The 21,303-nt window shown below is 42.2% G+C and overlaps 1 protein-coding gene and 1 long non-coding RNA gene across 3 annotated transcripts in view; one reads left to right on the forward strand and one right to left on the reverse strand.

Annotated features, from left to right (window-relative positions):
• Nucleotides 1-21,303, reverse strand: part of LOC125103146 (uncharacterized) — a 93,933-nt gene that overhangs the window by 52,643 nt on the left and 19,987 nt on the right. For both annotated transcript variants that reach the window (XR_007128294.1, XR_007128295.1), the window contains exon 2: nucleotides 7,729-7,840. This is a non-coding gene — a long non-coding RNA (uncharacterized LOC125103146). The remainder of the gene's footprint in view (nucleotides 1-7,728; nucleotides 7,841-21,303) is intronic.
• On the forward strand, nucleotides 1,796-11,350 carry PRL (prolactin). Its single transcript, XM_047734987.1, has 5 exons — nucleotides 1,796-1,823; nucleotides 4,108-4,289; nucleotides 6,231-6,338; nucleotides 8,730-8,909; nucleotides 11,159-11,350. The coding sequence occupies exons 1-5, from the start codon at nucleotides 1,796-1,798 to the stop codon at nucleotides 11,348-11,350; spliced, it is 690 nt and encodes a 229-aa protein (XP_047590943.1).

Genomic DNA, 21,303 nt, shown 5'->3' on the forward strand with positions numbered 1-21,303 from the left:
AAATTAGAGAATCGATTCCATTTACTATAGCACCAAGAACCATAAGATACCTGGGAATAAACCTAACCAAAGAGGTAAAGGATCTGTACTCGAGGAACTATAGAACACTCATGAAAGAAATTGAAGCAGATACAAAAAGATGGAAGACCATTCCATGCTCTTGGATCAGAAGAATAAACATTGTTAAAATGTCTATACTGCCTGGGGCACTGCTCTCTTAAAAATTAATTCAGACTTTCACTGTCCAGGGTTAAAAAATGGACACCACCTAGGGTCGATGAAATCCTGACCCACCTTCAGACTGAGAGAGCCCATATATCACCACACTTGATACGTAGGGTACAAAATCTATCATGGCTTATGCTAAGGCAATGAGGAAAATGATTTTTAAGGGATGTGACTCTTCGTTGAGATTTCTAGGTCTCCAGAAGAGCACTTGGAAAATTGCGGAGGCCCAATTGTGGCAGCAGGAACTATGGAAGAAAGTAAATGCCCTGAATTATTTTAAAATATGAGCTCACTTGTTGATTAACTGGGAGAGACATATGGTGACATTGAAGCTAAAGGTCACGGCTGCTTTAGATGCAAGGACTCAAAAATTAGAGAAAGTCGCCAATAACCCAGTTCTTATTCATTAAAATCATTTCATTTAGGAAATCTCTAAGAGGCAGATGGAACTTTTGAACCCATGAAAGATGAATTTTTGTCACCTTGGCCGTGGAGAGGGGCTGGGTCAGAGAAATAAAGTGATCATAAATTAGTGAAGTCTGTCCACTCTATCCTTGAGGAGAGTGCAAATCATTGCTTAGAATTTTGTTTTTACTACATCATATTCCCAGGGTATGTGTGTGTGTGTTCATCCTTGAAAACCTCCATGTTGCTTGCCCAGAAAAAAGTCTCTAAGGTCAGGGGTGATTTCTTATTTCTTGTTCATGCCCAACTGTGTTTATTAAATGATTCATTTCCAAGTCTTGTTTATATCCCTCCTGATTCCTAATGAAGCAATAATCCTTCCAGCATCTACATTTAACTAATGACTTCAAATTCTTGACAAGGAATCTCTTTAGACCTCTGTCCTTTAATCTGTAAACTGGGGACACTAACCTAAATTTACATAAATGTTAAAGTCAAAAGAAATGAAGGCATGAAAATACCCATTTTAAAACAAAGTACCATACATATATGTCATTTTAAAAGGGGCAAAAGAGAATGTGTAAGAGCAAGAAAAAGACGACAGTGAAAATAACAAGCGCATGATGGGAGATCGAATGTCCTATTTTCTCCTTATTCTATATTTTCTGATATTTCCTGTGTGGGTTTTGAGATCTTGACTTCACCTGGCACTTCTCAACTAGGAAAAAAAGAATACCCATCGCTAATCCATGAGACACCTACGTGATATATAATGCTATATTCAAGAGCTATAAAGGTAAATGTTACATCAAATGACTGCTGTAGTGGTCCGGGTCCTTTCACCCAAAATAGTCTCCACACCTCACCTTCATCATTTCTCTCATTTCCTTTCGGTCTAATTAATCAAAATCCTTCCTCGAATGTTCATTTCTGGCCAGTATGTCTCCCTGAATATGAATAAGAAATAAAATACCATTTGATGTTTGAAATTATGGGGGTAATCTCAATGACGGAAATAGATGACTGGCAAAAGGGAAGGGAATGTCTGATTAAATATATTCATGAAGATGTCAAAGGCTTATAAAGCCAATATCTGGGAGAGAAAGCTGTTGGACTACCAGACCTTCTCTGGCGACGTGTGTTCCTCAAAAATATCCCCACCATGGACGACAAAGGGTGGTCGGTGAAAGGTACGTGCAACAACTCACGGATTTGTTGAATTACCACACTCTTGAGGGGGACGGCACTAATTTGAAACTTCAGCTAATATTCTCTGAGCAAGAGGTTTCAGGTTTACAGAGTTTAGGAGAGCTATCTAGCCACTGGTCTGGAAAGCAGTTGTACAAGAGCCCAAGAGGACACTCATTCTCAAATGGAGATCGTCCTTCTTCCAGAGACATCGAGTGAACGTCTGAGATGTTTCGGTTGCCTTAATTCAGAATGGGCGTGCTCCTGTTATCTAGTAGGCAAAACTCAGAGATGCTGCTGAATGTACCACAGCGCACAGGGCAGCTCCCAGAACAAGGAGTGATCCAGCTCAAAAACACCCATAGTGCCAAAGTTGAGAAACCCTGGCCTGGAATAAGACAACCAATGTCTATGGGTCCGATCTATCACAACTCCAGAAGGTAGACACCAACATTTTCTGGTTCCTAGGACTCTGACGCGAGTCAGCCTGGTGAAACTTTTAACTCTGCAGTCATAACATAGAGACAATGATAGTAGAAGTGTCTCATATCATACTTTGTCAGCTGGGTTTCAGCCAAATGACATTTCAAAGAGAAAAACAGCTTAGTAATAATTAACTATCTTTACTTTCTTGGTTGACATTTGCAAGAAAAAGAAATTAGCAACAACCATAAAATTCATTTTACGAAAGGAAGAACAAAAACATTTATCTATTTTATCTCTCCTTAGACTGTGAGAATCCTTCAGATGATAAATGTAGTCAGAGTTAAATACTATCTATGAAGTGATGAATTTCCTAGAACTAATATTCCAATTTCTTAACCTGTAGCATACTTTTTATTTACACCTGTAGATAAAATATCCGTTCAGATAAATTACATGACTCTAAAGGCTCTAAAATAAGCTTTTTGGGCATATCATGTTTTTTGAAAAATTAGAAGTCTGTTCGACGACTCACAACATTTCTGTCTTTCCTTTTGCAGCTAAAGGTTGTGAATTACAGTCTCTATTAACAAAAAATTTTAGATATTTGTAGGTATTGTGGTTTAGGAAGTTTTTCACACATAAATCTTCAGCACTTGCCTCGTGTCATCCTAGACATTTCTGATTACATTTACTGAGGTTTCCATCAAAGCTTGGTTTTCTGATAATACATTTCTAATTTAGATATTCTTTTGGAATAATTTCACTGATGCTAATAAGTGATTTTAATAGATTGTTTCTTTCCTTTTGAAAGTATAAATTACTGATATGGCGGAGGTCCATATCTGCCCATCTGCTGAGCTATCACAATGATGACTAAATCATCTCTAATTGTCCAAGATTTTACAATGGGGGGTTTTGTAGATGGAACAGAAGAAAGGGATCAAGCCAACTTTCTAGGGCCATTGTGAGCAGGCATTAAGGGCAAAATACCATTCTTTTCAAGGAATGGCAGTGACTCTCCAAGCCCTGAGTCCTCATGCCCACTCCTGGTGCTCTGGTGACCTGGGTGCAGCATGGGCACCCACAGATGTGTGGGACATCACACGACACAGTGAGAGCGAAAACGCTGGTGTCTGGCCTCCTCCACCAGCTAATAATAGGACTGGAGGAAATTCACTTAACCTCTCTAAGCCTTCTGCTTCATCAGTGTAATTTGATGATTATAACGAAGGCTGCATCGCTCACAAGGTTACTAGGAAACACACATTTTAAAAAAATGCAAAGCTTTTGGCAAGGAGTTAAGAATCGCATAGGGTTATGAAGGTGAGTTAGCAGATCTAGGCCATGGCACCACTTCCTATTTGGTTCCCTTCGTACTCCGTATCCACCATCGTCAATCATATTTATTCTGATCAGGCATGAAAGTAAAACAAACAGATGTACCGTGTGAGGTCTGCCATTCTGGGGTCTAAAATGCAAGTAGTCGTCAACACAGAGTTTCAAAGATGACAGACTCCCAGAGAGCCCAGCGCTGCTGGAAGTCTGAAGAAACCCCCCAAGATGGGCAACTCACTTAGAAGAATGACTTAAACACCCTGGCTCAGAGTTCATTTAAGCTCCGAATGTTTGCAAAGTAGGGAAGCTCTCCTGGGAGCAAGACCAAAATGCAGGGAGTAACCCACTTCTCCAACTATGTCTCTGTGCAAATATAATTACATATTGAAATTTACACAGTGGGAGGTGTTGGCCCTTCCCTACCCTGGGCTATCACAGTCCCAAATCACATGAAGGGGGGGCACAGGACTTCTGATAACCTCTGCTGAACACACCTCACAGTGCTTGGTGTTTCCATCTGAGCAGGGTCTCTCCTGCCCCTGCTGCTGCTGGTGTCAGACCTGCTCCTGTGCCAGGGCGTGGCCTCCCTGCCCATCTGTCCCACGGGTGCTGTCAACTGCCAGGTGTCCCTCCGAGACCTGTTTGACCGCGCAGTCATTCTTTCCCACTACATCCATAACCTTTCCTCGGAGATGTTCAACGAATTCGTAAGTACTGCATTTGTTGCTTCTTCCCGGAAGGGGAAGCTTCCTGGGCATGAGGGGACTAGCCTACCCATGAGACAGGAAAGCTGCCAGAGCCGAATCTCAAATAACACGATTTTTAACGTAAAAAAGCCATTGGCTCCTAAAATGGGGGACAAGAAGAAAGGGACAGTTTCATGACACCTCAAAGATTCTTTAAGAGTATAATAACTCTTTAAAGTTTTCCTTTAATTCATTTTCTTTCAAAAAAAACCTTTCTGATGAATGTTAAGCGCCTGCATTAGCCGGATGGGGCTGCTGTAACAGAATCCTCTAGGTTGCGTGGCTTCCACAGAAATGTACTTTCGGGCACTTCTGGAGGCTGGTGGTATGAGACCAGGATGCAAATGTGGTCAGGTTGTGATAAGGGCAAACATCTTCCCATCTTGCCTTTCCCTGTCCTCCTGGTGGTAGAAGATAGAAGGTAGAAGGTAGGGGTGGGCGATTCTCTGGTGTCTCTTCTTATAAGGACAGTAATCTTCGTGGGTCAAGGATCCAGCCTGAAGACCTCATTTCACCTTGCTGACCTCTATAAAAGGCCCATCTTCAAATATAATAGACTGGGAGTCAGGACTTCACCATTGGAATTTTGGGAAGACACCACCAATCACTCCATAACAACACCCTGGCATAAAGTGCTTCTGGGGGAGCTCGGGTAAAGGGAAGCATGTTGAGTGCTCGTCCTTGTGTGTGGGGTCTGTGTCTCCCAAGGCATTCATCACCAAGCATCCCAGATCTCTAATAAATGAGAATCACGCTGCCTGGAATGGATTTAATCGAAGAAAGTTAAACTAAGCTGAATCCATGTCAGGAAAACGAACAATAATAGCTCTTCTGAAACCGCAAAATGCTATAAATTATTGCTCTAAGATGTCCAACGTACAGATTTAGAACCAGAATTGAAGGATTGGTTTAGAATAGGAAACAATAGTCTCCTTCTGATTACGGTACTTTGAAGTTGTGTGTTACCATGTAGGAGAGGATCCATAAATCAGAGGGTCACCGTAAAGAATGGGGCTCGATGTTTGTAATAAACACGTATTCCATCGTTCTCTGTACTCGCTGGTTTTCCTTTCATCCTCTGCCTTTGACTGTCATTCTGGTGTCTCTCAACGTCTTCCTGGCAACCTCCTTAGATTTTCCACCGCTTTTGGTAGAGATTAGCTTTATGTCAATGCTTTGCCTAGTTAGTGTTGTGGTGATTGTTGTTGTTGTTGGTGGTGGTGGTGGTGTGTGTGTGTGTGTGTGTGTGTGTGTGTATTTTAATTCTGAGTCCACTGATTAATATTTCCTAAAATTTTATACCCTGTTTTTTTGGACTTACCATTTTGTAACAATCAACAAAATTGTATTACACATCTATGACGAACATGGTAAAGTATAGGGGTGAATTCAGAAAAGAAAAGTTAGAACTTTATTATACTTATGAGGGGAGCATATCGGCTTGGACACCCAGTAAAGAAAATATTAAATGGCAAAATATAGGTACGTATGCACAAGGATATTGGCTCAAATACTAAAGAAAGAGGATAATTAACAAAATACTTAAGGTTTCTTTCTTTTCTTCTTCTTCCTCTTTTTTTTTTTTTTTTTTTTTTGGTATTTTTAGGGTTTGTTTTCCAAATAGTAACTTGTGGAAAGGGTAGAATTAAACAAGGAAATCACAAAAAAGGCTAAAGGTTGGGATTTGGAAAAGCTAGATAAAAAAAAAAGAATGCATCGATAGAGAAAATCAAAATAAAAGGCCAGGGAAAAGGTGCCTTTCTCAATTCTTTAGTTTCAGTTTTTTATGTAGTTCTCATTTAAAAAAAATTATACATCAAATGTGTTAATATTCTGGTAATGGGCTCATTTAACCAATGCTCAAACAACTGTAACTAATTAAATTTGCCTGCTCGCTTTCAGGATAGAAGGTATGCCCAGGGCCGGGGGTTCATTACCAAGGCCATCAACAGCTGTCACACTTCCTCCCTCTCTACCCCGGAAGACAAGGAGCAAGCCCAGCAGATCCATGTGAGTCTTCTCGCCGGGTTTCTCACCAATACCACTGAGGGGGTCCCCACGCTATAGATTGTCAGTGCTGGGCTAGCTATTGCTGATGCACATGCAGAGAAATATGGAGGAGGAGCAAGTCATCAGAGAGAGATGGCAGTCTGTAACAACGGAGCATCAGTAAAACCAAGTGAGGACTAAACACCATAGCAGCAAAATAAATCTCTAAGTTGATCATGCAACTAGCATGATTTTAATCAGTGCCTTGGACTCAGGATTGCATCTATTATACCATATGAAAGCCTGAACTGAACTGGACTTCCATGCATAAAATAGAAGGTTTGCCAGATTCAGGGATGGGGAAGACATGCATACGGTTGTGTTTATCACTGGATACCCTTGGCTCCTCCACTGGCAGCATTCCACATTACAGAGCCCCAGCCTGGTGAGCCAACTCTTTCAGACTTTGCAGGCTCCCCTTCTGATGCTCCTTCTGCTTCTCGGACACCTGCTTCTCGCTTCATTCTTCCCTGACCCCTCCATCACCTGTCACGTCTGAATCCTAAGTCTCTCCCCAGATAAGGTCCTGTCAAATACTATGTTTCTTTTCTCCTGGCTACAATGATTGCTTCTGTCCTGATGACCACAAAGTCTGCATAGGAAGCCCCAATCATTTATCCCCATTTTTTTAAAATCATAAGAATCTCTCCTTTCTGATTCCCAGCCACAGGCACCATCTTAACGTGACTTAAATTAAGCCTCTTCATATACATGTCCCCATACATGCAATCACAACTTCGTTAATGGGTCCCCGCATTCTTGCTGCCTGCTAAGCTCCTTAATAGCACTGATGTTGATGAGGACGATAAAATGAAGGGAAAGAATGAAGAAGGATGAGGAGGAGTTAAATGTATCGAGGGCCACTCCCTGGCCAGACACTTCACCAAGCCATGGACATGCATCACCGTAGTTAATCCTCACAAAAAAGAACCCAAGGACACTAGGCACTGCTGTTACACATGCAGACATGAGGAAGCTGAAGCTAGCAGAGGTTGGGAAATCTGGAGTCATGACGGCATGGTAAGCCCTAAGTCTGCGCTTCCTTGAATTCGAAGCCCTCACCCTTACTCGTTACACTCCAAGGAGCCCAACGAGACGGCCCTTAACGGCTTACACCTCCTTCATATCCCAGGACATGCTTTTGTCGCCACATCTGTTGGGTTCCTCTCCATTCTTCACTTCCTCTACCCTAGACTAGTTCACAGACCTCAGGAAAGCAAGCCTTGGAAATCAGAGACAAGCAGCTCCTAAGAGTTTCGTGTGCGATCCTGACCGTGGGAAAATCGGGGCCAGACCTCCCTTGTAAATTCCACTGATGACGTTCTCCCCAGCACAGTGCCGTTTTACTCACCTGCACAGCTGGGCGGGGGAGAGCGCTCTGGTAGCAGCACAGGGACGGGGGCTGGTAAAGACTGAGGAGACTATATTGATGAGGGCCATGCCTTCTACACCGGCTCTTCATCCTAATACAAAATAAAAACTACACATCACAAGTGAATCCATTAATGACCTGACTCATTAAAATGATTGTCCCCAGATGAACATGATGTGGCCCTTTGTCAACAGCACTCGTGGAATCTTTCTCTTTTTTTTTTTTTTTTTTTAAGATTTTATTTATTTATTTGACAGAGAGATGACAAGTAGGCAGAGAGAGAGGAAGAAGCAGGCTCCCTGCTGAGCAGAGAGCCCAATGTGGGGCTCGATCTCAGGACCCTGAGATCATGACCTGAGCCAAAGGCAGAGGCTTAACCCACTGAGCCACCCAGGTGCCCGGTAGAATTTGTCTTTCTTGAGTCAGGTACTAGAGGCACATTCCGAGAGCCAACAAAACTCTTTTTGGACAAGAAAAAAACTCACTAACTGGGCAGATAGTAGAACTTCCGAGGAAAACAAAATTCCTCACGCTATCAACTAGAATTCTTGTTAGAGGAAGTAGTTATTCAAATAAGCCAGATATATATATATTTTATTTTAGCAAAGTCTAAGTCCATAACTTAAACATTTTTATTTTTACAACTTTAACCACCTACAAACATTTTTCCATACATATAGGAATAACAAAGAGATCGTTTAGGTCAGCCTCTCCGAGCCAAAACACAAGCAACTAAACCCCCTGTGCTATGCTTTCTTTAGATTTGATTTATTTATTTGGGAGAGGACACGAACCAGGAGGAGGAACATAGGGAGACAGAGAAGTAGATTCCCCGCTGAGCCGGGAACCAGATGCAGGGCTTGATCCCAGGACTCTGGGATCGTGATCTGAGCTGAAGGCAGACGCTTACCCCACTGAGCCACCCAGGCGCCCCCCGTGTTATGCTTTCTTTAATGTGATTGTTTTATATGGTCACGTAGCACGAAGACCTTCTGAACTTGATACTCAGAGTGCTGCGCTCCTGGAACGACCCCCTGTATCATCTAGTCACAGAAGTGCGGGGCATGGAAGAAGCCCCAGATTCCATTCTCTCCAGGGCCATCGAGATTGAGGAACAAAACAGAAGACTTCTAGAGGGTATGGAGAAGATAGTTGGCCAGGTGAGTATCCTCCTGTTTTGTTTTCCTCATCGATGAAAGAGGCGACCTCCATGGTGAGAAACAAGTTCCAAAATACCTCTCTTTGCAAGAACTAAATTTAGGCATTTCCCATTCTAGGCACTGCTATTAAATAAAGCAAGATTCTAGTAATCCATACCGGTAGGTTCTACTGTAAGTGACTCTTAGGGTGTGATAGATGACAGGTGCAGCCTTCCCTCCAGAACACACAAATCCACCCAAAGCTTGCCCCTTCCTGGGGACCAGCGTTTATAATATTTTCCAGGAAAAGAAAACTGGAGAGTAGAGTCTGCAGGATAAACATTTTTCTCAAAGTATCCCAGGACACCTGCTACTGAAATTCTGCTCATGTCCTTTCTCTTTTCTCCCCACACCAAAGGATGACAGTGGGAAGGGAGAAAAGAAAAAATCAAAATCAGGCGAGATGGTATTTCTTGCCACTACCCCAGCCCCACCTCTGCTGGACTTACTTGTCAGAGAGAGAAGAGATTGTCAGAGATTGAAAAGATGAGGTCAGAGATTTCAGTGGGTCACAAAAGAAGGGAGTGTAGCTTTTCAGAAATTCTTTATTTTGTCCTTTGCAGAAAGTGGTGTCATCCCAAATTTTGTTTTCTTTTGGGGGGAGGTTTCCAAAATCAACACTCATAACATTACATCTAATCTCCCCAAATAACATATTTGGATTGAGTTAATAGTTATAATATTGATCTCCAATCAGATGGGATCATTTCAGCTCAAGTGAGGTGGCATCCAAACAGCTTTATGAAGTTCTCAGAAATAATTTCTCATCTAAAGAAAATGATAGTATTATAAGAGTAACAGGAGTGATTTCATTCTTCCCTAACTCCATACAAAGTACATGTTATAGTGTGTCCTGTTTGTCACTTTCATGGGAGAAGAATATATCCAACACAGAAACAAAGAACATTTCCACCTCGAGACATGAAATAGACACCTAGACTTTCAAGTTATTTTGTTCATTACTGCCAGCTCACTATCTGAGGTCACTAATTTGTTCTAGAATACTTCTTTTTTTTTTTTTTTAACCATTTGTTTCTTCTTATTCTTATCATTGTCCCTTGCACAGTAAATTTCATCTTAGGGCCCAAGCACCAAAAATAAACATACAGCAAGGCAACAAATACACATACTACAAACACACACACTTTAAATTCCAATAGGAAATCCCAAGTTTAAAAAATATTCTTACTCTGTAGGAGACAGTTCAACAGATCAGGGTCTACATTTATCCTCCATGTGTATCCAGTGGCTCTCAAAGCCACTGACATGCCCACTTCCCAAACTGCCTACTGGGTCTCTCATTCCTCTGGAGATTCCCAGCTTGCAAAGCCTGGAGGAACAGAGACCCGGGTCTCCCTCCTTCACATTCCTCTGCGTTCTTTTGTTTTCACTGCCATGCTTCCCAGCCCACCACCAGCCCTCACCACTGAGGGGTCACTGCTCTCACCCCCACTCTTTCTCATAGACACTATCTTCAGCATCTCCCACCCCCCAAGATCTCAAAACAAAGCACCCATTGCTCATAGACCTTTGGCGCGCGGGGGGGTGGGGGGGTTTACGAGGGGCGGGGGCGGGTAACGGTCTTGGGTAGATCGTGAAAGTCTCCTAACTCTTTCAGCAGATCTTTGTGATAGACGTCACAAATGACCTGCATCTCAAACCATCAGGGGCAATCCTCAGTGCTTCTGAGGTCTTTTGTCTATGCACCACACGGAGAAGAGAACTAGTTTGAAGCAGGAAAACAGATAAATGTAATTATGCTGAACTATCAGAAGAAACACGGTACAAAGAACACATCAGAGAAAAGATTCAGGACATGAAATAGATCCCTCGAGCGAGAGAACTGAGACTCGCTCCTGCGTTGTCCCTTGGTCATATTCACATACACGCACCTACGGCCCATAAATACACAGACATATGGCACAACAGTATTGCAATGGACTCTCTCTCAGTCTACAGCAAACGAGTGGTTCTCCATTTACTCCGCTGCACACACAGCTCATCACCTACACGTTAGGACACTCACACCCGGACCCTGCTTCTACTTTTTAGACTACGAATAGATTCTGGATACACTCGCTCAATAACCCATGCCTCTGTCTAGAGAGCTTTACGTTCATGCCTCTTGCCCAAATCTTAATTTGACGATCAGCTGGAACCAAGACACGCAAAAACGAGTAATACTAAGTCACTATCTTTTCGGTGATTAGGTTCATCCTGGAGTCAGAGAAAACGAGGTCTACTCCGTCTGGTCAGGACTTCCATCTCTGCAGATGGCTGATGAAGACTCGCGCCTTTTTGCTTTTTATAACCTGCTCCACTGCCTACGCAGGGATTCACACAAGATTGACAATTATCTCAAGCTCCTGAAGTGCCGAATCGTCTACGATAGTAACTGCTAAGCCCACATCCCTGCCGTCCCTTTCCGGAAGGTTCTTAATGATCCGTCCCATAGCAAGCTCCTCTTTGCTTTACAGCTTTCTCTTGCAGGCTTGTGTGTAATGATTCTCATCTTAAAAAATAAAAACTGACTCCTTAGAGATGTCAAAATAAAAAAAAAGGCGATTTGTCAAAGTTTCTCATCTTCATTTCATAGAAAATCAAGAGAATCCATCACAACCATTGGGAAGTTCTTATTGACATTTGTCACAAAGAGCAGAAGCTAGCATTACAAACAAGACCATGAGCAGCTTCCTTTAGAATCACTGCAAACTATTATGGGTCACGTTATTAGAACCCAAGAATTAGGTAACTATTCATCATGACGGTCACGCTCCCAGGAAGAGTGAGCTCTCAGGACGGCTAATGAGAGTCTGCCGCATGCTCTCGGCTAACTCTCACTGCGTTCCAACAAATAATGGAAGCACTCGGAGGCTGTGATGTCCCCACATAGTGCGAGATTTACTGAGCCGTCTTCAACTCCGTAGGCGACTGTCTCAGTCCATTCTGGCTGCAGTAACAAACCACCACACTCACCAACAGAAATTTATTTCCACAGCATGGCCAGGTGAGGGCGCTCCCCCAGACAGGTCACAGACCTCCTGCTGCAACGCAGAAGGAACCAGGGACTTGGGGAGGGAGTGTTGGGGGTAGGAGGGTCTGTTTTATGAGTGTACTAAGCTCGTCATGAGGGCTCCACCCTCATAACAAATCACCTCCCAAATGCCCCACCTACTAATACAATTGCCTTCTAGCGTTTAGGATTTCAACATACGCAATTTGGACCAGGACAGATTCAAACCCGAAATGGCATTATCCTTCTCCAGGGGCTGTTTCCAACCATGTACCACTGAACTCGTCTTGTGGGCATCATCATGGATGCATCCCATAGATTCTAGTCACTCTGGGTCTCATAAGTCCATTCAAGTCTCAACTCCATTTCATATTCAAACTGTTGTAATGTTATCCTCTGCCCTTTTGTGGCTCATAGGATCTACCAGGGGAAGGAGAGGTGGCTGCAAGGTTTCCTCCCCCTCCCGCTTTCTGGATGGATCTCCATCTCTCTTTGCGCTGCTAGAATGGGAGAGAGAATGAGAAGAGATGGGCAAGTTCTGGCTTCACTGACTTATGTGGTACTGCCCGTGGCCTTCTCATCACCAACAGAAGCTAATCTTGAATTCCCTCAAGTGGCAAGTGTCTCTTTCATGGGGCACCCTTCTGATTTTCCAGGACATTCACAAATGGGAGCACCCCCACTGTCCAGTGTCTTTGCCAGGGGAAATACTCTGATTTGATTCTGTATCTACCCCGCCACGGAGCCCCCTGCAGTGTTCTCCCCAGCCTCTACTGCTGCTCCCCTCACCCTACCCACACCCTCCTGGAGAACACCAGCTCAGGGTCATCGATCCTCTAGGGAACCCACAGCAAATTCGTGCATCACCACCACTCCAGACAATCAAGGGGCCATTACACTGCTTTGCTCTTTGTCCCATCCTGGGGTCTCCTGACAATTCCTCTTCTCTTCCTGTTCCCATAGACACAGAGCAGAGGAGAAAGTTGGGTTCATGAATACACAGGAATCTGAGGGACGACATGTGGTTTTCCCCTTCATTGAGAACCAATGAATTATTATCTCAGTCAATAATTTTCTTAGAGAGCTGGCCTTGCAAACACTCCCTGCTGGGCCACTGGATCACAACACCCTCCTCACATACTTAGTCGCCTGCTGGAGAGAGGGAACTGGATTAGGGTGGCTCAGCTTGTTGACTGCTGCTAAATAACCCGGGATTAGGGCCCATCTCCGCTAGCTTTCCGCAGAAGACGGTAGGACTGCCAGGCTGTCTCTACAGCAGCTTTAAGGATTTGGCAGGAATTCCGAGACAACAGACAATAGGAAATACTCCATCCAACGTCCTGAAAGAGAGGAAATAAAAAGCTGGAGCAGGAGGAGGATAAAGAGCGAAGGGGTGAGGGGAAGAAGGGGAAGCGTGAGTAGAAGACTTGAGTTGTAAGGGATGGGATGTTTCTAGTACTGTAGTTGGTAAAGACCTAAATCTATTGCTTTGATTTTATACCCTAACAGCAAACATTATGTCATATTCTCCCCATACTCTACCTTCCCCTTCTCTCTTCCTTTTCTGTTTATTGTCCTTTGTATTATTGTCCTTACCAATAAACTTGCAATAGCTGTAGAGATGAGCAGAACTTGGCACATCTTCTTCTTTTTTTTTTTTAAGATTTTATTATTTATTTGACAGAGAGAGAGATCACAAGTAGGCAGAGAGGCAGGCAGAGAGAGAGGGGGGGAAGCAGACTCCCCACCAAGCGGAGAGCCAGATGTGGGGCTCGATCCCAGGACCCTGGGATCATGACCTGAGCTGAAGGCAGAGGATTTAACCCACTGAGCCACCCAGGCGCCCCAGAACTTGGCACATCTTCTGATCGGAACTCAAGGCAGTTTCCCTCCACCATGTGAAGAATCCTTTCCCCCCCACACAGGGACGCTACCCAACAAAACCAACCTCTTCCCTTGTGGCCAACATCATTTTTGTTTGAGTCCTGCTTCTGTCTCTCGCCGTAATGACCTGAACCTTTCAGAACACAACAGAATACCCTGCCCTAAACCAATCGTGAACCTCCCTTTTCTCCTGCCTGCATACAAAATGTCAGCTTTCTCATCTTCCAGTTTTCTTTTGAAGACAGGAGAATATGAGAAAAAAACCTGTAGGCCTGTCCTTTCTCAGTCATTTATTTCTGAAAACATCTAATTCTATTGTGTTACCCACTTAACTTCCTTTCCTTCAGTTTCTTTATATTTCCAACAGAGAGGATGGTATTTATCAGTGACGAGATTTGGCAATAAATGGACAAGGCGGTTGGAAGAAACGAAGGTCACCACCAGCCCACAGACATCTTCATGTGTTCTTCTCTTATAAAGTTTATTCCCAGCACAGATTCAAGACCTCAGACAAATACCTGAGGTGGTGATATTAAAAGGCTTCTCCCAGCTTGACCATGACATATAAAGTGAATACTGTAGTTTCCAGACAAGATTGAGCAGAGCCACGGGTGTTCTGTAGAGTCAGCGAGGGGCAGGCAGAAAGGGGATATTTGGGAAGAATATAACAATCACTCCCCTGCCAACCAGAGTGAGTCTATTTTTTTCTTCCTTTTACAGATATCCATGTAAGATCACATTTGAGGAAATGGGGCCTCTTATAGGAAGAACAAGACCAGTGGTTACAAAACAGAAACAAACAAACAAGTATCCTTGAAACGCACTGATCGGAGCGATGAGCCCACCACGTGTCCCGAGCCCCAAAAGGACTAAAAGAGGTTTAAAAAAACTCTATCTCCCGGAAGTTTGCACTCAAGTGGTGGAGGGAGTGACATCAACATGCCAATCACTATACTGGATGGTAGAGAAGAGTCGGTACAGCAAGTCATGTGAACCGAAGTACTGCGGGGAATGAAAGGAGAGGGAGAAGACCTCTGGATGTGAGAACGAGAGAGTGTTCTGGACTGATGGATGCATTGTGGAGTTCTGAAGGTTGATGGGATATTGAAAGGAACAACTAGGAAGACAGGACATCTGTCAATTCATCTGGAATCATTTCACAATGTCAGGATCTCCTGCATTCTGAGCTGTTAACACAAAAGGAACTGAACTGTTAGTATGCAGAGCATTTAAGGTATCAGTAAATAATCAAGTTTGATCAAAATGCCAGAAATGTGCACTTTTTAGCTGACATGTAATAGCTCTCGTCCTTAGGCTCACATGATATGCTGTGCACAGTACTGGGGTGGGGAGGCGGGGAGAGCATGCAGGGATGGCTTATGCACCGGGATGATCATATACGTCAATCAGGAAAGTTTGCACTTATTCTACAAGGCAACAGGAAACCAGGAAATTTTTGTTCAAGAGGGCAAGATGTCCAGAATTGGAAAATAGAAACACTAATCTGGTTTGGAGGGCTGTGGGAGTATGGGGCTGGCAGAGCAAAGGAGCAGGCCCAGAAACAAGATGGAATATTATGACGACACTCGAAAAGAAAATCAAAGACGGCTCTGCCAAGCCCAAAGAAGCAAAGTACAGTGAGAGGTGTACGCACAGAAATCGGGCTCAACGATATTGATGAAAGGAGGGAGATGTTAAGAGTCAAAAAGGTGTCCAAGCACATGAGACTGGATTTTAAATAAAGGATGGGAAAGTCAGAGAGAAGAGAGGAGATCAGGTAAGGTTTTGTCCAAATGATTCCAAACTTAATTTTCCTGTATTTCATCTGCTTTGTACCGGAAACCATAAAAAATTGTAGGTGGCTTTAGCAAATCCCAAAATTGAGTACATACAAGAGCCATGGCTTGACTATATCAAATACCAGAACCAAAGTATTTATAGCACCCAGAAATAATGGTGCTAAGTCACTCGTCTCTCTCAGCTCTCACATCAGAGACACATACATCCACGGTAAAGCACAGTGAATTTGTAAGAATCAAATGAAAACAACCCATTTCTTTACAGAGCCAGCCCTACACGAAACCTAAACAAAAGTCATGACTGACCCCCCAAAATCTGTCCCCCCTCTCCAAAAGCTTCTCATTCTCTGCTCTTGAATCCTCTTCTGTTTACTACGCCTTCATTGTCTTAGGCCCAGCAGTCAGTCAGTTAATCATGAACCAAACAAATAATTAAAAAGTGTCCACTCCGAAGATAATATTCATATTTAAAGACACTTAAAACCAGAAAGCCTGTAATCCTCTGAAAATATAACTCTAAGAGTGAGTTGGCTGCTCCCCAGCATTTTTCCAAAATGCCCAGGAGTCATCCAGACCTGACTCTGCCACTCAGAAAGCTTCTGCAGTAACTGTAACCTATTTGGACAGCAAAGATAGGAAAGACAAATGGAAAAATGAATGACATTTAGAGCTCAATGCATGAATAAATGGAAAAGATAACATGGGTTTTAAAAACAGGTCCACACTTCCATGCCATACAACATGACAGGAGCCAGGCCAGCCTCGGTGACGGCTCTGTAGGAACTGGCTACAAGACGTCTTACTCAACTCAACTGTTCAATCACAATTCCTTGATGCTCGCACTCGGAACCACTCATCCCACTTAAGTGCACTCACAAGAAGGGAATATGCTCATTGCATATTTGAAAGTTGCTAAGAGAGTAAATCATAAGAGTTCTCATCGCACACACACAAATTCCTGTAACGATGCATGGTGAAGGCTGTTAACTAGACCTATTATGGTGATCACTTCATAATACATACAGACATCAAATCATTATGCTGTGCACCTGAAGCTAATGTAACTGTTACACGTCAATTACACCTCCATAAAAAATAAACAAAAATAAGTAAAACTTTTAAAGGACTAGACTTATAGTTTGAATAAAGAAAGCAAATCAACCAATATTTTCTTTTTTAAAAAAGATTTTATTTATTTATTTGACACAGAGAGAGATCACAAGTAGGCAGAGAGGCAGGCAGAGAGAGAGGGGGAAGTAGGCTCCTTGTTGAGCAGAGAGCCTGATGCGGGGCTCAATCCCAGGACCCTGGGATCATGGCCTGAGCCAAAGGCAGAGGCTTTAACCCACTGAGCCACCCAGGCGCTCCGACTAATATTGTTTTCTTCTGTAAATGTTGTATTCTAGCTAGCATGTTGGGTCTCAAAACTCAATCTCCAAATGTAGTTTATGTTTACACAGAGGAAAAGAAAAGTGTCCTCACCTGGTAACATTAACTGCAGAATGACTGAGCGACAATAGCTTATAAAAACCACTAAATCCTACAAGTTGTAGGTCAGCCCTGTACTCTGCTATTGAACATTTAACAAATATTTAATTAATTCCCACGTTACCCAGGCACTGTGGTTAAGTGTCTGGTTCATATCACTGAGCAAAGCAGGCAGACCCTTTCCCTCATGGAGTGACATTCTATCTGAATAGACATGAATATGAGTGCGTTATAGTATGTTAGCAGGTGACTGATGCTATGGACAAAGACATAGCAAAGCAGGGTAAGGAACTTAGGAAATACAGGCGAAGAAAAAGAAATTATTTTTAAAGATAGGTGAGAACCACTAGGAAGAGCAAAAGCTGACTTCCCTGTGAAATCACACAAGTTCTGTCCTGTGTGCTCAGACTTCCTTCTCTCCTGCAGGACTGCAAAAATGTTTCTTTTTCTGAGGATCTAAGCCTGATGTGTATTCTTCGAACTCATGCAAACATGAGTATTTTACACATTCTGTCTTTCTTTATTTGAACTGAAAGATTTGAGGGTAAACTCCCCCAGACTGAGTATGTTTTTATGCAGGCAATTTAAAAAAAATTTCTGTTTCCTAAATCACTAACCTCCAAACTATTTTCTCCATCCAGTCAAGCACCCTAGCAGGGCCCCTAATTATATAATTGTAAATTTTTCCTGCATCTATTGCTATTCTAACATATTATGGCATTTAAAAATAGGCATAAAATAGAAATTAAAGGACAATGAGATAAAAATAAATAGAAATGCTGATATGTCTTTCCCAAAGGGATGAGGACACTACTTTTAAGACCACTGGACTAATAGATTCTGTATGCACACATGTAATTATACTACAGTTTAACCATCGTAATAAAATAATTCTTTTACATGCAATTTAAATCAAAGCACTCAGAGTGCCACAAGGGGCTGGGAATACCATTACATGTGAATATCTCTCTTCATATGCATATATAAAATTTTGTAAGCTCAATTAAGTAATCACCATTAGCCCCTTTTATTATTCCATCAGTTCATCTGGTGCTAAATAATAGTCCAGATTGTACAATACAATTCATTTCCATAAGGATCTAAGTCTCAAGGCACGGCTAAAAGCAGAGCAATGGCCTATAAGAAGAAACAACATGGAGTATGTTTATCATTACACATATCTACCTGTATACAGAAGTAATGAAAAAATACGAGACTTAAAATCGGATGAAACAGAAAGCTTACTCACTCGGAAATGGATGTGCAGTTCATCTGGAACTTACTTACCTACTCAACTTCCCACAGCTTCCAAAGAAAGAGGGCTCTTCCATTTCCTTTTGCCTGCGATGAAGTTTTCTACTTTCTTCCATAACTGGCTTCATTAAAAAGTCTCCCCTAAGACCCTATAAAACTATAAGATAGAACCTGTACTGCTGAACAAGACAAGAAAATATAGATCTATCTGTGTCCACTCTTTGCCCTAGAAATAACAAGAGGCCACTAAAAGAGATTTCTAATAGTTGGTAAGAAGATGGGGAACTGGTTTGGGATCTGAATACTGGAGGAGCAACATAGCAGCACCCAATGAAGAAGGGGACCCATGCTCCGCATTTCCTGACCCCCAACCAGCACCAGAAGACAGCTGGGAAAGGGCTATTCCTCCCACAGATGGAACCCAAATGAATACCAGGTGAGGTAAGCCAGAGCAGCGAGGGGGATAGATTGGAAAGACCACTCCAATCTGGTGTGGTGGAGACTCTGAGGCTATCACACAGCACAAGCAAGAGACACCACATAAGCAGTCTGATTCTGGAAGTTTCTTTGTCCCCAGGGTCCTGCATCTCTCCTCCAGAGGGCACCTGCAACGGAATTCCGGCACAAGAAGCAGCCCAGCCTGGGAACACTCTCTGTCCCCCTCAGAGGAAAAGATCTTGTCAGACAAGCACCTGGCCAGAGAAGCCTCCGGAAGCCTGAAACCCTTCTTCACATTGGAGTAGGAGGGAAGGACCACCAGAAGAGACCTCAGCACACAGGCAGCAGGGCCTGGAAAGTCTCTTTGCTCTAAAAGGCTAAATATCCCATCCTCTATCCAGAGACATTGCAGCCTCTAGGAGGCCCTTTACGTGGATCATCCCATAGTAAGTTCTAGCTCAGGAAGCCTTTTTATTCCCATAGGTCCTGTGGTTGCTTTGGTTGGTTCATTGGATTTTTTCTTTGTTTGTTTGTTTTGTTTTGTTGGGTTTTTTTTGGTCTTACTTCAAGACAACAAATGGTCCAGACTGGGGGAAGCCATTTTGCTTCCTCAGAGAGCACATCTGGGGCCAGCGGGAGCCCAAGATGCATCAGATAAGTCAAAATCACATGGCGAAAGCTTTGAAGTTTTAAGTCAGTGGAAACACAGCCCACAAAGTCGGCCCAAAACTGCATGCTGAATACAAACAGGTTGCCCTTCTGCTGAAACAAATGACTGAAATAAGATCTTAAAGTCCTCTAGCCTAAGATAAAAACGTCCAAGCAACAAAAGAAAATGACTTGTCATGCCGAGAACCAAGACAATAAAACCTTGCATGAATAAAGACAACCAACCCATGCCAACACTGGAACTAATCAGATAGGATTATCGGACAGAGGTCTTAAATCAGCCATCCTAAAAAGATTTCAAGATAAACTACAAATTCTCTAGGAACATACGAAAAAAAAAAAAACTTATCAAAGAAGTCGAAGTTATAAAACAGAACCACATGGAAATTGTATACATGAAACATACAATAACAGCAACAACAAAATAGTCACAGAGTAGGAATGACAGAAGATAAGAATCAGTGAACTTAAGGACAACTCAGTGAAATTCATGCAATCTGGACAACAGAGAGAAAATTAACTAAAGCAGAAATGAACAGAGCTCCAGGGGCCTACAGGACATCCATTAGAAATCTAACATTCTTCTCAACATATTCAGAAAAAAGGTAGAAACAGAATGGAGCTGAAAGACTAATCAAAGAAATAGTGTCTGAAAGCTTCCTAAATGTGGAAAGGGAGACAAACCTGCAGATTCATAATGTGCAGCATCTCCAAAAAAGGATAAACCCAAAGAAATCCACACCAAGACACATTATAATTAAATTTTTAAAAATGCAGGACAAAGAAAAAAATCTAGACACTAATCAAGAAGAAATGATGCATTACTTATAGGGAAGCACCAAGTCATAGGTCAGTTGATTTATCTAAGAAAACTATGACGGATACGAGGAAATAAGCCATACACACGGAAAGAACTATCACAAATTCCATATGTGGCTGAACTATCCTTCAGGAATGCAGGGAAAATAAAAGCATTCACAGATGAAGAAGAAAACTAAAAGAATATGTCACTAGCAGATCTAGTCGTAAAGATTAGCTAAAGAAATTCTACAAATAGAAAGGAAGTAACAATACAATTCTGGAGCATCAGGATAAAAGAAAGAAAGATGGAAAAAGAAAGAAAGATGGTCTATTTACAACAGACCAATCTCAACCTCATGAGTTTTATATATCACATTTATTGATTGAAACAAAAATGATAATACCATTTGATACTCATGAAAGTACTATTTAAAGGTGGGGAAGACTGCAAATGGAAATAAGGTTTCTATACTGGTAATACTAATAGGCTAAGATAAGTCATTCATTCATAGATAGATAGATAAATAGGCAGGCAAACAGACAGACTGACCCAGAAAACAGAGACATTCAAAAGCACTGGAAATAAATTAATATGTAATCTTCTATGTCCAAGTCAAGAAAGTCAAGCCCGTGAAAGTCAAAAAAAGAGAAAGATAAACAAGAACCAGAAGAACTAAAGAAAGTAAACAATAAAATGGCAGACTTAAGAACTGACATATCGTTAACTACATGAAATACACATGGTCTAAACAGACCAATCTAGAGAAAAAGACCAGCAGAGTGAATAAAAGAAACGAGACACTTGTATGTTGATTCAAACAAACTCACTTCAAATGTAATGTCACAAATATATTGAAAATAAAAGGATAAAAAAAGATATACCATGCAAACATTAATTTAAAAAGGAAGGAATGACTATATAAATATTTGATAAAATAGACTTCTAGGTAAAGAAAATTCCTAGGGACAAAGAAAAATACAAGGACATTATATAAGGCGAAAGGATCAA

Source organism: Lutra lutra, chromosome 6 (genome assembly GCF_902655055.1).
Source record: "Lutra lutra chromosome 6, mLutLut1.2, whole genome shotgun sequence".
Lineage (NCBI taxonomy): Eukaryota > Metazoa > Chordata > Mammalia > Carnivora > Mustelidae > Lutra > Lutra lutra.